This window comes from Dryas octopetala, chromosome 6 (genome assembly GCF_963921425.1).
Source record: "Dryas octopetala chromosome 6, drDryOcto1.1, whole genome shotgun sequence".
NCBI classification, from domain to species: Eukaryota; Viridiplantae; Streptophyta; class Magnoliopsida; order Rosales; family Rosaceae; genus Dryas; species Dryas octopetala.
Genome location: NC_141371.1, coordinates 6,448,115 through 6,465,922, shown reverse-complemented (window position 1 = coordinate 6,465,922; position 17,808 = coordinate 6,448,115). Strand labels below are relative to the sequence as shown.

The following is a 17,808-nucleotide window of genomic DNA, read 5'->3' as shown; positions in this document are numbered from 1 at the left end:
GTAGGGAAGCATCCCCATCCATTTCACGCCAAAGTTTCCTATCCTTTCTACTCCTAGCCTCTATATAAATAAAATGTTTAGACAAAATATTCATATTCATTAGCAAATAAAAAAATTAGACACATACCCTTCGTAACACTCTAGTCACCTCGATGATAACGTCCCTTGCATTACGGTGCAACACATCGGTTGGGGTGACCAAAGATTCCAACATTAACAAAAGTTTATATAAAATTAGCTAGATGTGGTACATTGTAACAAATTTTTAATTCAGGTCGTAAATTGACACAAACTTTTTTTAGGTCGTGAAATGAGATTAAGTCCAAAATTCAGGCGAGTAAAATGTAAAAAAACCAATTTTAATATATAGGTCTAATCATGTTAAGACGTGGAATAGGAATAGGGTTTACAGCATCCTATCTCCTTGCTTGAGCATAAATGTTTGGTAACACAACATAAATTGCAGGATTCATGGAGTCAATATAAAGTAATCAATTTGTTGTCTTTATACCATCTCAATTAATAACAAACACGTTAGGGTTAATTATACTTTGTATATTATAAATTTGGGTCGCTTTTCACTTTATACAATAACTTTTATAACTCTATGTACACCATAAAATTATATTTGTCTTTTAATTTATGTCCTCTATTAGTTTGTTTGTGTTTGACCATCCTTTGAAGATAAACCATACTAAACATATATGACTAATTTATAACCATACAATATAGCATTTTAGCGATTAGAGTAGAAAAAAACATGTGAATATGAGGGAAAAGTAGAAATAAAAATGGAAACTTGTACCAGAGACATCCGTGGAGGAAACTCAATGTATATATAAATTCGAGCAACTTCCACTATAATACATTCTTTTACCACCATCTGATTGCATGCACAAAATGTAATGCTTCAGATTTCGTTCACTTATCAGATACATTCACATTTGTCAGTCAAATCATGTCGAATAGTCACATTCAAAATTTTGATAAACTAATCAACAAACCACTACCTATTCTCATATTCAAATAGCATATCACCTGTAATGAAACCTATATAAGTTACAAATCAAGACTGATATCACGCATATAATATACAAATGATAATTCTCAGTTGCTGCCTTTGAAGATTCAAGGACATCAACAGTTTTGCTCCAAAATTTTATAATCCGTGAAACACCCAAAAATTCATTTTCAAAAAAAACCACTCATCGGTGCTATTACATTAATGGTCCGTGAATTTTGTATCTATAGCATAGAACCGCTTATGACCCAACTACTCCTGTTTCGATTTTCTCCCTCATGTGTATAAAGTCAGACACAGAACCAGAGGCTAGTTATAAACCAGACTATCATCAAAGGGCAAAAATACGATTGACTTCTGAATCAGACTCTGATTGATACAAGGAGGAATTGGTTCTTGTAATCTTCTCTCTCTTCCACACTCTACGCATCTTTTTAGACTTCACCACATAATATGTCATGGTACCAAGAACTCCCACCATTGTAACTCCCCCTACACATGTGACAAGGATTGCAGCCCACAAATTATGTCGACCAACAACTATATATGCCGCCGAAATAAAGGCTACTGTGGTGCAGATAGAGGCCAACCACATCAACTTATTGATCACTTGTACAACCCTCCTCTCCGTCTTTGTCTCCCCCCTGACAAGGGTGATTTGTACCACAACAACAGCCAATGATGTGAAGAGTGAAACCGCATTAAAAATAAAGAACAATTTGAATGATGTACTGTCCACCACCACAGCCATCCCTTTGTTATCATCACCTCCAGGAACTGTAAACATAGCTGCAAATGCTACTGTTGCAATGAGCGAAGCAACCACTGTGACTGAGTTAGTGGCATTATTGATTCCTTCCCTTTGTAGCTTACGGATTTCCTTGGCAATTCCACTAACACTCCTGTTGGTTTTGCGGGCTTGCTCAAGCTGATTATGAACATCTTTTTTTATCTCTGTCACAGTGTTTCTAAGCTCATCTCGTGGCTGGTTAAGTTCGTTTGCTCGGACAGCACCGTACTGAGTCAAGTTGTCCTTAATTGTTTGGATTTCTTCAGAGTATGGAAATCCTTCAACTATATCAAGGGGTGTTTTCTGGTCTCTTGTTAAAGCATTCACATCTGTGTCACGAAGGAGCAACAGCTCATTCACTATCTGCAAGCATAATGAGAAATTGAATTGCTAAAGATGTTAAGCAAGCTCAACCCAAGTTAATTAAAGATCAATCCAAAAACTTATTGGCAAAACAAGGTCTTAGGTCATCTCAACCTAATGTGCATCCTTAATCATATGGCTGGAACTTGTAAAGACAAACTGATTAAATTGAATAAGTAGCTCACCATAAAACAAGAATATAACAATTATACCATTAATTAATCAACGACCATCGAGGAACTTTTTTATTAATTTCTTTTATTCCAATCGATTTTTTTTAATCATTTTATCGTTGGGAACAGTTCTAACTGCATCGAATAAAAATTTTAATCTTTTGAATCAATTCTTACTTGTTCGTGTTCGGGAACTAAAAAAAATCTTTTAAAATTTAAAATTGATGTTGATTTTAAAGAAAATTCATTGATTAAGTTCAATAAATAACTAATTTCTGTTGCTAATGATTTTCTATCAAATGTTTTTCTTTTTTTTTGTTGAAATTCTAGGTAATTACTAATAAGAAGTATATCATTAATCTTATTTATCCAAACTCTTTCTATGTAATTTTTTATAGAATTTTCATTTAAGATTGAGAGTGAAAAAAAAAAATTTGATTCGTACGCAATAGGGTCCATTCAAGAAAGGATCATATATTTGGGGTAAGCATTATTTTTTAGTCTTATCATTACACAATCTAGTTCGTTCTTCGAGTACATTCAGAACAAGGGATTCCTCATTTAGAGTTTTGTCGAGAGCTTTTACTCTATTTATAAAGTTTTTTTTTAGGTTTTTTTTTTTCTATGTTCATTAGTATAACTCCAATGATTATAAAACTCATTAGAGGGGAATTTTTCTTTTGTGAACATAGACATCTTTCTTTGTATCATTTCCAAAAAAGTACCCTCCCAGCGAAAATACATACCTCTACCCGCTTTTTCCTGGTGGCCACATGTAATGCTGTATTTCTGAACTTGTCTGGGAGCATGACAATAGCTGCATCCATGTTGAGAATCAACTTCACCACTTCGCAGCTAACACCTTTTACAGCCATATGCAAAGCAGTCTGTCCTTTCTTATCGGTTCTTCTTGCTAGTTGTGGATCCTTGTCAAGCAAAGCTTTCACAATATCCACATGCCCTTGCCGTGCAGAAAGATGCAATGCATTCTTCCCATTGGATTTAGGTATTTCCAGCAAGCTCGAATCTTGGTATAGTAATTCTTTAACCACTTCTGTATGCCCTCTTGTAGCTGCAGATACAAGAGGGGTTGCATTTCTCGGGCCAACTGTTTTGCTAAGACCCGGGTCATGCTCTAACAGCACCTGGACAATGGCTGCATAAAGCTAGTTATTGAACTGAGGGGACACACAGTAATGAAACATTTACCAGCTGTTCAAGAACAAAACTGCACGAAACTATACTATACTATAAATGAAAAACAGAAGACAATCAAGTAGTGAAATATATGTATTCCATTTGAAGCCTTTCATAAACACATAGATAACTGAATTAGCAACATCTAACTTATGGTTACCTTGGTGTCCTTGACTTGCAGCAATGTGCAATGGATCGAAACCGGACAGGTTCTTCAACAAAATGCCCTCCTCAGTCACATAAGGAAGGAGCAACTCCACTATACCAAGATGGCCCCTCTCGGCCGCAATGAAAAGCGCCGTCTCTCCCAACTCATTCACCTCATTCACAATGGTTGACCTTATCTCAGCTACCTCCTCATCAAACTCATACCCATTGAGCGTCCCCACCATCTGGGCATCAATCTCACCCAGAATCTGCTGCACGGCGCCCAAATCGCCCCGCTGCGCCGCCAGGTGGAGCTCGGTGTCTTTGTGGCGGCCGGTCACCTGCTTCACATACTTCTTCTTCCCCAACTGGTCGATCCGCTTCCCGGAATTCGAGACCAGCAGAGACTTGCCGGAGTTCGAAACCAGCAGGGCCTTGCCAGAGTTCGAAACCAGCAGGGCCTTACTGGAATTCGAGAAATACAGAGTCGGCCTCGACGTGTGGGGCGACTGCGGCGGCTCCGAGACCGCTCCCGGGGTTGAAGGCTGTAGCAGCCCCTTCTCCAGGTCCTTCTCACCTCCTTACAAATCATCAAATAAACTCCCAATTTTAACATTTCCATCAAAATCAAAATTAACCAAAATTTGGATCTTATACTCTGAATTGAGAAACGAAAAATAAGCGATCACGGAATATAGAATTGAATTCGATTCAATTCCCCTTCCATTTTCTTTCTTTTTCCAGCACATTCTCAGCATCCAAACGCAAACGAACATGAAACACAGAGAGAGAGAGAGAGAGAGAGAGAGAATGAGAATGGTGAATAATCGAGTACCTGATGATTCATTTCCGGGTCCCAAACGGATATGCATTGTGGAAAAGGGAGGCCCTATATACTCATTTTTATACCCAAAAAAAGAATGATTGAATTTGGGGAAAAATGAATATTGGAATTAGGGTTTTGAATGCAGGGAAGCTCCGCGAGGAAGAGGAGCCGTGTGGTGGCTAGGTTGGGAGAGTTGGGAGGGCGGTGCGGGTGGCCAATCACGGGCAAAGTATTTGGTGGGAGTCTTTCGGTTTTTTTAAAAAGAAAAGAAAAATGAGGTCGTTATGTTTTTTTAATTTTTTTTATTATTATTTTTGATAGGGAAGTCGTTAAGTTGATGCCAGATTGCCAGCTGAGCCGGGTCTTTACCATTTTGGCGCCACAGGGCCTGCTCCCGGGGTCAAACCACACTCGACCCACCAGGTTGCCACGTAAGTTTAATCCACCAAATAAGATGTAACAGAAAAAAAAAACAAAATTTTTAGGATTAAATACAAAAATGGTTCACAAACTTTACAGTGAATCTCAATTTAGTCCATTAATTATAAAAAGTGTCTGTTTGATCCACGAACTTTTCAAGTTGTATCAAACCAATACAAACGTTAACTTCTATCGAAAAATTTAACGAAAAGTGATCATGTGCACAGCAAGTGACCACATTTTCAGAGGTATTTCAATTCGTTCATCACATTTTCATGTGACCAATTCCGTTAATTTTTGGATGAAAGTTAGCGTTTGTTCTGTTTTGGTACAAATTAAAAAGTTTGTGGACCAAATTGATACTTTTTATAATTAGTTGATCAAATTGAGATTCATTATAAAGTTTGTGGATTATTTTTGTATTTAACCCAAATTTTTAAGTGTGATCATTTATTCATTTTCACATATAAGTATATAAGTTTATACTAAGTAGAAGTGAAATATATCATGCATTTGTATCCATTTGTCATGATATTATGTATAGATTAAATATATCATGGTGAATTGTTCATCTAAATTTTATCATGTAGAGGTCAATTGAAACACTCAACTTTTTTTATTAGTGAAAAAATAATTTATATTAAGATAGATATGCGCTTATGAATAATTCCTTGACTTAGTTCGGTTTTTAATTAATTCTAAATTAACTTACTAACTAGTTATTAGTTTTAATGATATTTCTCTTTCTTTAGTTTAAAAGAGATTTTAAATTCAAATTTATCTATCTCCAAACATGAAATGATGGCACGTGAGAAATTAGAAAATATATATATATATAGAGTTAATTACACTTACACCCCCTGAGGTTTATCGTCTTTTCACATACACCCCCTAGAGTTTCAATTATTACACATACACCCCTTGAGGTTTTAAAACTGTTGCATATAACCCCCTATAATGAGACGAAAATGATGAGAAATTATGCAAAAAAGCATGCTAAGGGATTAAATAGCCTAATAAGATTATTCAAGGTGTAAGGTCCAACCTGAATACAAATATTTATTTTTTTTTTATTTATTTTTTTTTCTTGTAGGGGGTTATATGCAACAGTTTTAAAACCTCAGGGGGTGTATGTGAAAAAGTGATAAACCTCAGGGGGTGTAAGTGTAATTAACTCTATATATATACATATTTAGATGCTTGATAACATATTTCAACCCTTCACTTTTAATATGTATCCCTCTCAAGATTAAATAACTCATAGATGAGCACTCTCTATTTCTAAAGTAAATTATGTTGAAGTCTTGAAGATATTTTGAGATTAGAGTTCGTGAGACTGGTTTGGCTTGTTAATCAACCCAATTTTGCATGATTTTAGGTGGGCCAAATCAAAGCACAACTTAAACATAAGGGCCAAACTGGGTTAAGTTATTGAGCCCATTAACTTGGCCCAACTTAAGCCCAACATGGGTCGACTTGGCCTAAGCTCACCACTAGCTTGGAATTGAGCCTGCTTAAGCAATTCTTAAAAAATGAACACTATCATTTAAATGAATAATCAAGCCAACTCATTTAGGGCATGTTTGGTACTTCGTATTAGACTCTAGATATGAGTAAAATAGTGTATGTCAGTTGTTTGATGTCAACTTGTATTATTTAATTAATTACCTGACTATGTAAACTGGACTGGAGTTTTAATACTCTCATTACCTGATTAACTAATACAACTCATACACCTGAGATTAGATAATACATGCTTAATTATAAAAAAAAAAAATTAGGAAAACAAAAACACGCTAAAAACCAACAGACACTATTTTCATCTTCTTCTCTGCTATTTTCTCCACATGTTATTTTCTTCACTATTCTCCAGGTAACCATCTCTCACTCTCTATCTCTCTATCTTTCATACTCTCTCCAATATGCTTATTCTTGCTTTTTCTATGTTCTTCTCTTTTCATCTTATCTTTCTTTATATATTTCTTCTTCTATGCATGGTGTCTGATTATTTCTTCTTATCCTTTTTTTTAGATTTATTCAATAATTCCTTTTATTACATATTTTTGGGAATTAGGTTATGATTTTTTTCTTCAAAGTTTTGATTGGACGGTGTTTTTCTTCAATTTCCACTAAGTTATCAAAGAATTTAAAAAATTGTCTGATTTGCTGCTATCCGGCGAAGCACCAAACACAATATAACTTAGTTAGACTGTTTATCCGGAACAATACCAAACATCTGATAATATTATGGATAAACAATCAGTACTTTTCGAAATAGATTAATATTATCCGACAAAAATTAATCAGTATAGTCCGACGTACCAAATGAGCCCTAAGGTCTAACACAAACTCAAATAGGCTTGTGTCATGAGTCGTAAGAGTCTTAAGGTTTAGAACAATTGGATCATATTAAAATGACCTAATTATTAAATAGGATTGTCCGAAGATGATATAAAGCATGATTAGACTCGTCTTAAATGGATCGAGCTTAATCGGGCCCAATGGTGGAGCCATAGTGGGGGCATTGGAGTCACATGACCCCAATAGTTAGGTTGTTTCACTCCTACATTTTGGGTATGACCTCATTATCTTTTTAGACAAAAAAAAAAAAGATTTTATTTTTCATGAACATTAGAAGATGAGTTTCTTATTTGAATGTAAATAGTGTGCTATTTTAGTTTGTGCGTGCTTTTGGCTATTGACTTGTTGTGTTTGTTTCTTTGAATTATTTTAATTGATTTTTTATTTGAATACTTATTTTATGTTTGCTAAAAAAATGAAGACGACACAAAATTGCAAATATTTTTTTATTAACTATTATTAGCTCTCACAGCAATTATTATCAAGAAGCTAAGATAAGTAAATACAACAGTTTGAAAAATTTTCTATTAAATTATAGTGAGAAGGTGAAATTTTATTATTATTATTATGCCTTTATTATGATTAATTTCGGACTACACCACTGCCCGGCCGATTGGTTGTACTGTTGTACACATCTAACTTTCAATGTAACCAAAAAAAAAATTAATAATAATAATTAAATTTGTTCTTAAATGACAATAAAATTCGTTGAGTGTTGCCTTCCTCAGAGAATAAATGTCGGTCGGTTTACTCGGATTCTATTTCTCCGATGGAACAATTTTAAGTTTTAAATATCCGACCGACACAAAGAAGAGGAAAAAGTGAGGCATAAACAGTGAGTGAGTGTGACCGTGTGAGAGAGTAGAGTCCATCTAGAATAAATGTGAGTCGGAGCTTCTTCGGTTTTTTTAGCTTCCCTCATAATCACAGCTTAATAAGTTAAAAGCTCGATAACGACTCTGCCATAAATGGGCAACTCCCACGGCCACCGCAAACACCGTAACGGACCCATCTCGGACATAACGCCCGCTCCACCCTTTAAATATGGACCGTCCGATCACGCAGCAGCAGCACAAATCCCCAGCTCAACTAACAAGATCACCATGGTTGTGCCCCTGCCATACGCTCATGTCGACTCCAGCTTGCGATCCCTCGCTGCCCAGGCCGAGGGCTTCGGCCGCCTCGCAATTGGTGGCCTCCACGGTCCCCTTTACCACGTTACCACTCTAGCTGGTAACCCTTTTGATCGAATTGTAAACTGTGTGTGTATTCTATACCTGTAGTAGCTTCAATTCATGGGTTCTGCTTTGTAAATGTGTTTGTTTTGGGTTTTGAAGTTGTGGGTGTATGTGTGTTTCTTGTTTGATGGTAGTTTTAGTGTATTTTTATGGGCAATTTGTTGAAGTAAACTTGCTTATGGGTTCTGCTTTGTAAATGCGTTTGTAAAAAACTTGCTTATGGTACAGCCATTGTGGGATTTAAACATAAACCCAATTCAGTGCTTGGAAGCTTAAATTTATTTGCTCATTTTTATTTGATTGTAGATGATGGTCCTGGGTCACTTAGAGAAGGATGTCGTAAGAAAGAACCGCTGTGGATTGTCTTTGAAGTTTCAGGCACTATCCATCTCTCATCTTACTTGAATGTATCATCGTATAAGACGATTGATGGTCGGGGTCAGAGGATTAAGCTTACAAGGAAGGGTTTGAGGCTGAAGGAATGTGAACATGTGATTGTATGCAATTTAGAGTTTGAAGGTGGTAGAGGACCGGATGTTGATGGCATTCAAATAAAACCCAATTCTAAGCACTTATGGATTGATCGGTGCAGCCTTCGTGATTATGATGATGGACTTATAGATATCACCAGAGGAAGCACAGATATTACAATTTCGAGGTGAGGTGAATCCCCCATGTTGGAATTTAAGCCCTTTTACTCTTGTAGAATTTTAAGTTCATGTCTTTCACCATTATGCAGGTGTCATTTTTCACAGCATGATAAGACGATGCTAATTGGAGGAGACCCCTCTCATATTGATGACAGATGCATTCGGGTTACCATTCACCACTGTTTCTTTGATGGGTCCCGACAGCGGCATCCTCGTGTTAGATTTGGGAAAGTACACCTATATAACAATTACACCCGAAACTGGGGCATATATGCTGTTTGTGCCAGTGTGGAAGCACAGGTGATAATGCTACTACCAATGGCTATTATATACTGGCTTAAATATATTTGAAGTTTACCAAGGATGTTATCCTATATGAGGTTAATATGTTATTATGTTTCCACTCCAGATATACTCTGAATGCAATATATACGAAGCAGGACAGAAGAAAGTGGCGTTTAAGTACCTTACTGAGAAGGTATGTCCCTTTTCATTTTTATTTGCCTATTATGTGTCTTTATGATCTCTGACTTGTATAACCTGCAGTTTTATTTAGTATGTCAGATTCAGAAACCGATCTAGAAATATCGTATTATTAGTAACCTGCAATAGTGCGTGGGTGTTATATTATCATATATTTGATAACACTTGTTAGGAGCCTGACATTTGGTGTCTTTCCTAGCATTTCTCATCCTACCTCCAGATCTATAATTCGTTACTCTGACCATGATGGCCATACGCTTTCGTCCTCATAAAAACTCATAGCCTATAGTACCCTTACTCTAGCTCATAACCACTGGAATTTGCTATCAGTTTCCAAGGGGTTCAAAGAAACCTCCAGAATTCCAACAGGCTGATTTCAAATTGGAAAAAAAGTGAGATAATTTTGGAAGAAAAACTTAGGAATTTTAGACACTGGGAATTTTTTTTGTCTAAATGGACATTGGACAAATTAATCAGGATAGGGCCATACTTATGAAATAAAATTTGGATATCTAGGGGAATGGTTAGGCATATGTTGTGGTCATAGATGATATGTGAAGGTAATTTTTAATTCACAAGACGATGTTTGGTCTGAATGGTGAGTAAGTCCATAAAGTTCTGTTAACCTGCTTTTGTTCTTTAGATAGAGGTACTGAATGTTGAGTAGATTTAGTTCAAGAACCATTGAACATGAACACAAATGCTGAGAGGTTTTATCCCATTAATCCAGTGCAACACTCGACGAATGAGGATATGTTCTTGGCAGCCTTTAGTTCTTGAGAGTTGGATATTGTACTAAAATTGTTTGTATAATTGAAACTACATTAATTCATCCAACATATGGCCATTGAAATGTACTTTAGCATAATGAGAATAAATTGTTGATTACTATGGCTTTTATATAGGCAGCAGACAAGGAGGTGGCAATTACTGGCTGCATTAGGTCTGAAGGGGACCTATTTGTAACTGGAACTCAAGCAGGGTTAATGCCCGAAGGTGGTGAATATAGCAGCATGTTTCATCCTAGCCAACACTATCAGACATGGACGGCGGGACCTCCCTTGGATACTCTTAAACAGGTCCTCCAACAGTGTACCGGATGGCAGAGCGTTCCACGACCAGCTGATCAGACAGGGGCAGCATAGCAGGCTCAAGAAAAGTTAATGTTCCATTAAACACCCAAGTTTTATGTAATCTTCAATTTTCTGTCTTCTGTGTTTTATCTATAGTTCTTTACTCTACCTGATGTCTTTCTTGTGTGTAACTTTACCAGTATGTTATTCGTGTGAAATTAGGCTAATTAGCAATAACAAAGATGAATATGTGTCATTGTGCACTTCTTTTACCTGTTGGATAAATTGGACCCATGAGCATGCTTTTCCTTTGACCCATTTGACCTCTTATACTGTTAAGGGGGATGTATATCAGTATATGCATCCAATGATCTGCCCAAGCTTAAAAGCAGCTTGCACACTAGTTGGGCTTTGTTACTGTGGATTGCTACCCAGATCCATCTGCGTTTAGCTTTTTGTTGGGCCTCTGACCTCCATCTTTCCAAAATAACAAATAAATAGTAATGAGAGTTGAGATTATACCCACAGCCACAAGCATACATAAATTATAAAAGAAAACAAAGTGTTGAAAACTTGAAATAGTAATCCACATGCATTTATAGAAGTTTTATTAGTCAAATGTTGGGTCATATACTCTTGGAAATTTTTATCAGACTGACTTTAAGGAAATAATGGGTGCATGCATCACCACACGTCCACAACAATGTCAATGAATGCATGTCAAGCTAATTTCTTACAGGGAAACGTATGATGTTGTTTAAACATTAATCTATGATTCTTCAGACCATCTAATCCTCTCTACAAATCATGGGTAGAAACTTCTATTTTACTTTTACCACATCAACAGCAGTTCTAAGTTGACTTGGTATTTTAATTGGAAAATGTCCAACCTTCATTCAAATTTTTAAATATTTGTCAAATGCAATATGTTCTGTTTTTCAAACCCAAGACCGCCAAGGAGTGAGGAGAGAGGACACAACAGATGAATGAACCAACCGTGCATGTGTTTTTGTCACGCCACCTCTTCACAAGATTTTGCGGTTCTATATTTTTGTCCAGACTCCAACACTTTCAAAATAATTGGGATAATATGTGGTTGAGGCTTTTCTCCTACTTAATTTTCTATTTTATTACATAATTAATTGAGGCTTTTACAAAATCCATCAGCAACCAACAACCATATATTCATTCTTCTTTGTTTTCAAATAAAAACAAAAGTATAAGCCACCAATAACCATATCTCCCATTTGACAAAAAATAAAAAGTGTCTTATTTTTTCTTCTTTAAATGATGAATTTCCCCAATGCTTTCACAATTAAACCCATGGAAGAGAGGGAACCAGCCTTTTGGGGGTCACGATCAAATTGAAGGTACAAGTCGTAAGGTTGTTCTGGTAAACTTTGAGCTACATGTAGCATGATGCAGACTATGCTCACTCTTTCAAATAGGTTACAAATATAGAAGAAATTAAAGTTTGTTAAATGAATGATAAAAGGATGAGACGAGTAGTTCAAACCTTTTAAATACTAATCGGGTATAAAACAAATGGTAAATTCAAACTTTGTAAATACAAATTGGGTTTCAAACGTTATAGACCCGCATATAATTGATTCCTATGGCACATATGTATGGATTTTACCTTCAAGTTTTGTACCTATGAGGCTATGAATAAGTGACTTGTGGAGATAATGTAAAAGGGATCTGAACACATGGGGCAATTGTTGAATTTACAAAAAACACAGGGGTGATAGTATAACTCCAGGTAAAAGCGTCTTTCAAAAAGTCGTTATACAACTAACTTATTAAAACTGTCTGACGTATGCTTCTACACACAACATATATATACCTCCGTAAAAATCGGGAAAAACCGGCGATTTAAGACAAAAACGTCGCCGCAAAAAAAAAAACTTCAGAGCTAGCCCTCAACGACTCCGCCGATGAGAAGATGACGAGGACGAAGTATGCGGCGAGGAACTACTCGAGTCCGTGGTCCCAAAATACAGGTCCGACAAGTGATTTCCAACATCTTCAGGGGTAAATCTGACATACAGCGCCACATTTCTCACGGCCCCAACCGTTAGCCTATGCGTATCGTAAAACTCCCTGTAAACCGACACGAGCTTTTTCGCGATGGACACCTTGATTTCGTCTCGGAGTTTCGCGTCCGGTACGACAATCAACCTCTGTTTCCGATATGCCTCCTCGAAGCTGAAATTGAAGTTTCGGAAAATTAATCTCGCTTCCTCTGGAGAAATCGCCGCCGTTGGATTTTCCGGCAATGATGCGAATACCTTCTCCCACGCCAACCGCTCGTAGTTTGCGGCGAACTGTCTCACTTTCCCTTCGTGCTTCGCAATCCACTCCTCGCTGAGGAGGTACTGGAGGTTCGAGCTGCGGACCCTGGAGATGACGTGTTGGAGGTTGTTCACGAGGAAGAGGTACGAGAGCGAAACGTCCTTGTAGTGCTTGGCCTTGCCGTCCAGTTTGCAGACGAAGACGAGCATTAGCCAGGCCATGCGGAGACAGATCGCCGGCGCCGGCGATTCGTCGGAGTGAGGAGTATCGAAGTACGACCCCGGCATCGATAATTTCGCTGGAGGAGACCAGTCGATAAAAATGTCGGCGAGGACGTTGCTGTAATCGGTGAGGAGAGAGAGGTAGTTCATAACGTTGAGAGTCAGAGGGTGGACTCCGGCCCCGGCGACCGGCGACTTGGTCGTCTCCTTCTGGATGGTGGATTCGAAGTCCGATAGCTTCGTGCGCACCGACTCACCGAGTCGGATGAGCGAGGCGACCGCTTGCGATCGGACGGTATCAGTGGATTCGAATGAAAATATGGAGTCGATCTCCGGCCAATTTTCCGATATCGCGGAGTACATATCGAGCAGCCGAAATATCATTTCGGGATCGGCCAATTTTTTGCTCTTGGCGAGGAGCACTTGAGGAAAACCGAAAAGAATAGTGGCGGCTTCTTTGGCTATGTGAGTGAAGCAAGACTCTCTAATGGAGTTGGAGGCCGCGAACACGTGGTCGCAGAGGATTCGCTCGCCGTTGAAGAGCGTGGAGATGGAGATCTTGACCGCATTCAACCAGCTCTTTAATTTGAGCTCGAAAACCTCCTTTTCCATCTTGGCGATCTGCGAAGAGCTCAATCTCTCAACTCCGAGACGGTAAATTCCTTCGTCGATGATCGACTTTCGGATGATCTTGTATATGTGGACGCACTCCTTGGCGTAGCCGGAGGAGATCATGCATTCGGCTATGGATTTGAGGTCCGCCATGGCCACGGAGGACACTTGTTCAACTTCTTTGATGGAGTCTCCTGCGAATTTAACGTCGTCGTCTGTGGTGGCGCCTCCGTCATACTCTTCGTAGTCCGACGTGGAGGACCGAGTGGAGGCGCGGGAGGACCGGGCCGAAACGGACTCGGGGTCCAGTTGGGCCCGGTTGGTGGAGAGGATCTGGTAGAACTCTTTTTGCAGGCGCTTCATCGCTACCTGCATGAGGCCTTGCGCGTGAACGAGTTTTTCGGAGGTGGGGTCCTCCGAAACCAGGAAGTGCATGGCTTTCTGGAGGTCGTTCACGCGCTTGATGAACTGCTGGGCTTCTTTTTTGCTCTCGTAGAATAGCGAGGTGACCTTGGCGTAGGAGGAGGCTTCCGGGTTCCACTTCATGACCAAAACGGCGGCGTTTTCGACGATCTCCGAGATCATCACGTCAGTCATGTTACTGGGCACAATAGGGCGACGAGGGGTTGGGAATGAGACGGAGGCTCTTGCAGGTGAGGAGGTGCGGGAGATGGAGAACGACGCCGTTTTGGAGTGGAAGCAGATGCTCCTCATTCCTTTTGTCGGCATTTTCAATTTTAATTAGATCTTAGACGAATTGGAGAGAAAGTTAATGTAATGAAGCTCTCAGATATTATCTATGAGCTACGAGCTCGGTTTGTGTCTGGAGAAAATTTAGTTGTGTTGATTTGGTTGGGGACTGGGGTGTGGGGGTATATATAGACTGAGAGATGAAGGTACGACGCCGTTTGCTTGTAAAAGAGTTAAAGAGGAAACGTGTGTTTTGACTTTAAAACTGTTAGGAGTCATATAAAACGAAAGCCACGCATTTGACTCTGACGCGTTACAATTGACAATTGAAACAGCAATTTCATACTATCCCCAAAACAATATGTAGCCTACTTTTGTGACAATAAAACAGAGAACTATTTTCCGTAAAAACAGAGATCCAAATAAATGAGATAGAAGTTAAATAACTTTAAATAAAATTAAAAAAGAGATTTTTGTTTGCTTGCTTTTCACTTTATTTTGCAATTATATCGGTGGGTGCGTTTTGTTTTGTTGTTTTTTGAATTGTGTTTTACTTGTGAGTCTGGCTGACCTGATTTTTGGGACTTAGTGGTTTATGTTGAAAAGGAATTTTAGTCTGGATCGTCACTAATATTCCAATATCCTCAGTTGGTTCATATATAATTCATATGGCATATGGGACGTAAGCGTATATATCATTTTAGAAGGCGTGTAATAACTCAATAACCAGTCCAAATGATGAATGAATATTGCATGACGTTTCCACCAAATAAAAAACAGAATGAAAGGAAGAAAACACAAAATAGGAATGTATATGGATCGAGCGAGGAGGAGAAAATTCAAGAAAAGTATATAATACTTGCTACACACGTATCATTCCCTAATTTCAAATTTATTTTGTATAATTTCTAAAATTGGAGATTCACCTTTGCAGTTAAATAATTTACAGCTTTCTCTTTTCTTATTTTTTTGGGAGGGGGGGCGCGGGGGTTTTATGTACAATAATTCACAACTATTATAATTCTTAACGAATTATCATGGACAAATAATTCAATAATTGTAGGATAAAAACGTGTACTTAATTGAAATTAAGAGAAAATTTCCATGGAATGAGAAACAATTTTTATTGAACATAACATACTTATCACGTGATAATAAAATATAAACACATAATAGGCTATCCTCATTTTTATATCGGAATTAGAAGTAACAGGATTCATAGGTTCCTTCTCGAACGCTTGGACACCCTTTTTTCTTGCAGGACTAAAGTCCTATGTCATGTAAGACTGAAATATTTGGCTAATGATCATTTACATGCCTTTCAAGATGAAATGTGAGCAATTCGTCTTCCTAATTATTAAATAATAACTCCCACTTCCATTACCCTCTTATAAATTTCCACGCATACAATTGGAATGGAATCCAAACTACAATAGTAGGAAAAGAAATCATCCATATATGCCCATGCCATATCTAATTACTTTGACATTCTTATTCCAATTGCATCACTATATATTTGGACATTGTCCACTGCCCATATGACATATATTATTATGCAGACAATTAAAAAATTACCAAGTCGATCATTGTAATTATTAGTATGATGGCTAGGTTCCACAATTCCACAAAACAAGCTATATTCTATACACATGTATGCATATATTCACTTTTGCATATATGTAGTCAAGGGAAGTACACTAGTACTCGAGTCATGTTCAAAGCCATGAAAAGAGGGCATTGCATGTTGTTGTATATATGCTGCAAGTTGCAACATGAATCTAAATATATACAAGTTAAAAGAAGAAAAAAATGAAACAGAAACTTCTATGAAGAATTTTTTAGCACGTGATGATTATGCATCAAAAATCATAGTTGCTTTAATTTAGTATTATTGATGTTAATTACATAATTTGCCTATATATGACAATACAGCCCCTTCCGTTAAAAGATTCTTCAAATAATTTTATTTAAAGGATCCCTCATGAGGCTTATTCAATATTGTATTTCAACGATCCGAGCCGTCTATTTTGTTGGTGTCTATTCAAATATCATTTATACAAAAAATTAGACAAATAAAAAATCATTAATATATCTAATTGTAGTGATGAAACAAATAGACGAACAAAATGTACGTTTTCGATAAACACTTGAAATTGTGACCATTTAATCAATGATCAAATGGTTTCCGATTTTTCTAATTTTTTGCAAAGATAATCCTTCAATGGAGACAAAAAAAAAAATAGATGATTCCGATTATAAAAATACTCTATGGAGTGGGCCTTATGAGTGATCCCTTAATTAAGCTTATTTACGGGATCTCTTAATAGAAGGGCCCTGCATACAGGGCCCTTCCGTTAAGGAATCCCTCATGAGACCCATTCAATGTTGTGTTTTAACGATCCAAACCGTCTTTTTTGTTGGTGTTTATTCAAATATCATTTCTACAAAAAATTAAACAAAGCGAAAATTATTAAGATATCTAATTGTGATGAAACAAATAGAAGAACAAAATATTTTTGATAAACACTTGAAATTATGATCATTTAATCAACGGTCAAATGGTTTCCGATTTTCCTAATTTTTTGCAAGAATGATCCTTCAATGGAGACCAAAAAAATAGATGATTCCGATTATAAAAATACTCTATGGACTGGGCCCCTGAGTGATTCCTTAAATAAGCTTATTTAAAAAATCTCTTAATAGAAGGGCCCTATATGACAATCAGGCCCCTTCCGTTAAGGAATCTCTCAAATAATTTTATTTAAGAGATTCCAGACCCATTCAAACACATGTCATAATCACAATTATTTCTATAAACATAATTTATTATTATTATTTGTTTTATTTGTAGAGAGAATGATCGATCACCTTTTTGTTTAATTATTCTCTGATGAAACGCGATATATAGTTGAGCTTTTTGTCTGCAGTGGTGTCGTTTGGCTGCTTGGCCATTATGTGCATGCCTAATAAGGTTGGATCAACCACCCGCTACCATCTTTTCTTCCATGTGATACAATTAGATTATATTTCGATCCAATATGTACGGATTCTAGACGAGTAATTGGCTTTGGCACATGTTTTACAAATTACTCGTTTTTATAAATATTAATTATTTTCTGCATATCCTTATATGATATATTATATATATATATATGTTATTAATTTAATTACAGAAATGAACAAAGGACACTTAATTGCTTGCATGGCATAATCAGTTGGGGCATGCAGTGGGGGAATCATGAACAATT

General features: G+C 37.2%; 2 protein-coding genes and 1 pseudogene across 2 annotated transcripts; 1 reads left to right on the top strand and 2 right to left on the bottom strand.

Annotated features, from left to right (window-relative positions):
• Positions 1–1,085: 1,085 nt before the first annotated feature.
• LOC147281713 (ankyrin repeat-containing protein ITN1-like) lies at positions 1,086–4,768 on the bottom strand. The gene is made up of 4 exons (XM_086246734.1): positions 4,527–4,768; positions 3,705–4,271; positions 3,094–3,503; positions 1,086–2,174 (listed from the first exon to the last, which is right to left on the bottom strand). The coding sequence occupies exons 1-4, from the start codon at positions 4,561–4,563 to the stop codon at positions 1,353–1,355; spliced, it is 1,836 nt and encodes a 611-aa protein (XP_086102860.1). The 5' UTR covers positions 4,564–4,768; the 3' UTR covers positions 1,086–1,352.
• A 3,364-nt stretch (positions 4,769–8,132) lies between these two features.
• Positions 8,133–11,014, top strand: LOC147281712 (putative pectate lyase 4). Its single transcript, XM_086247243.1, has 5 exons — positions 8,133–8,531; positions 8,843–9,194; positions 9,276–9,486; positions 9,596–9,664; positions 10,575–11,014. The coding sequence occupies exons 1-5, from the start codon at positions 8,267–8,269 to the stop codon at positions 10,812–10,814; spliced, it is 1,137 nt and encodes a 378-aa protein (XP_086103369.1). The 5' UTR covers positions 8,133–8,266; the 3' UTR covers positions 10,815–11,014.
• Positions 11,015–12,388: 1,374 nt separating this feature from the next.
• Positions 12,389–14,700, bottom strand: LOC147281711 (exocyst complex component EXO70H1 pseudogene; annotated as a pseudogene).
• Positions 14,701–17,808: the final 3,108 nt, after the last annotated feature.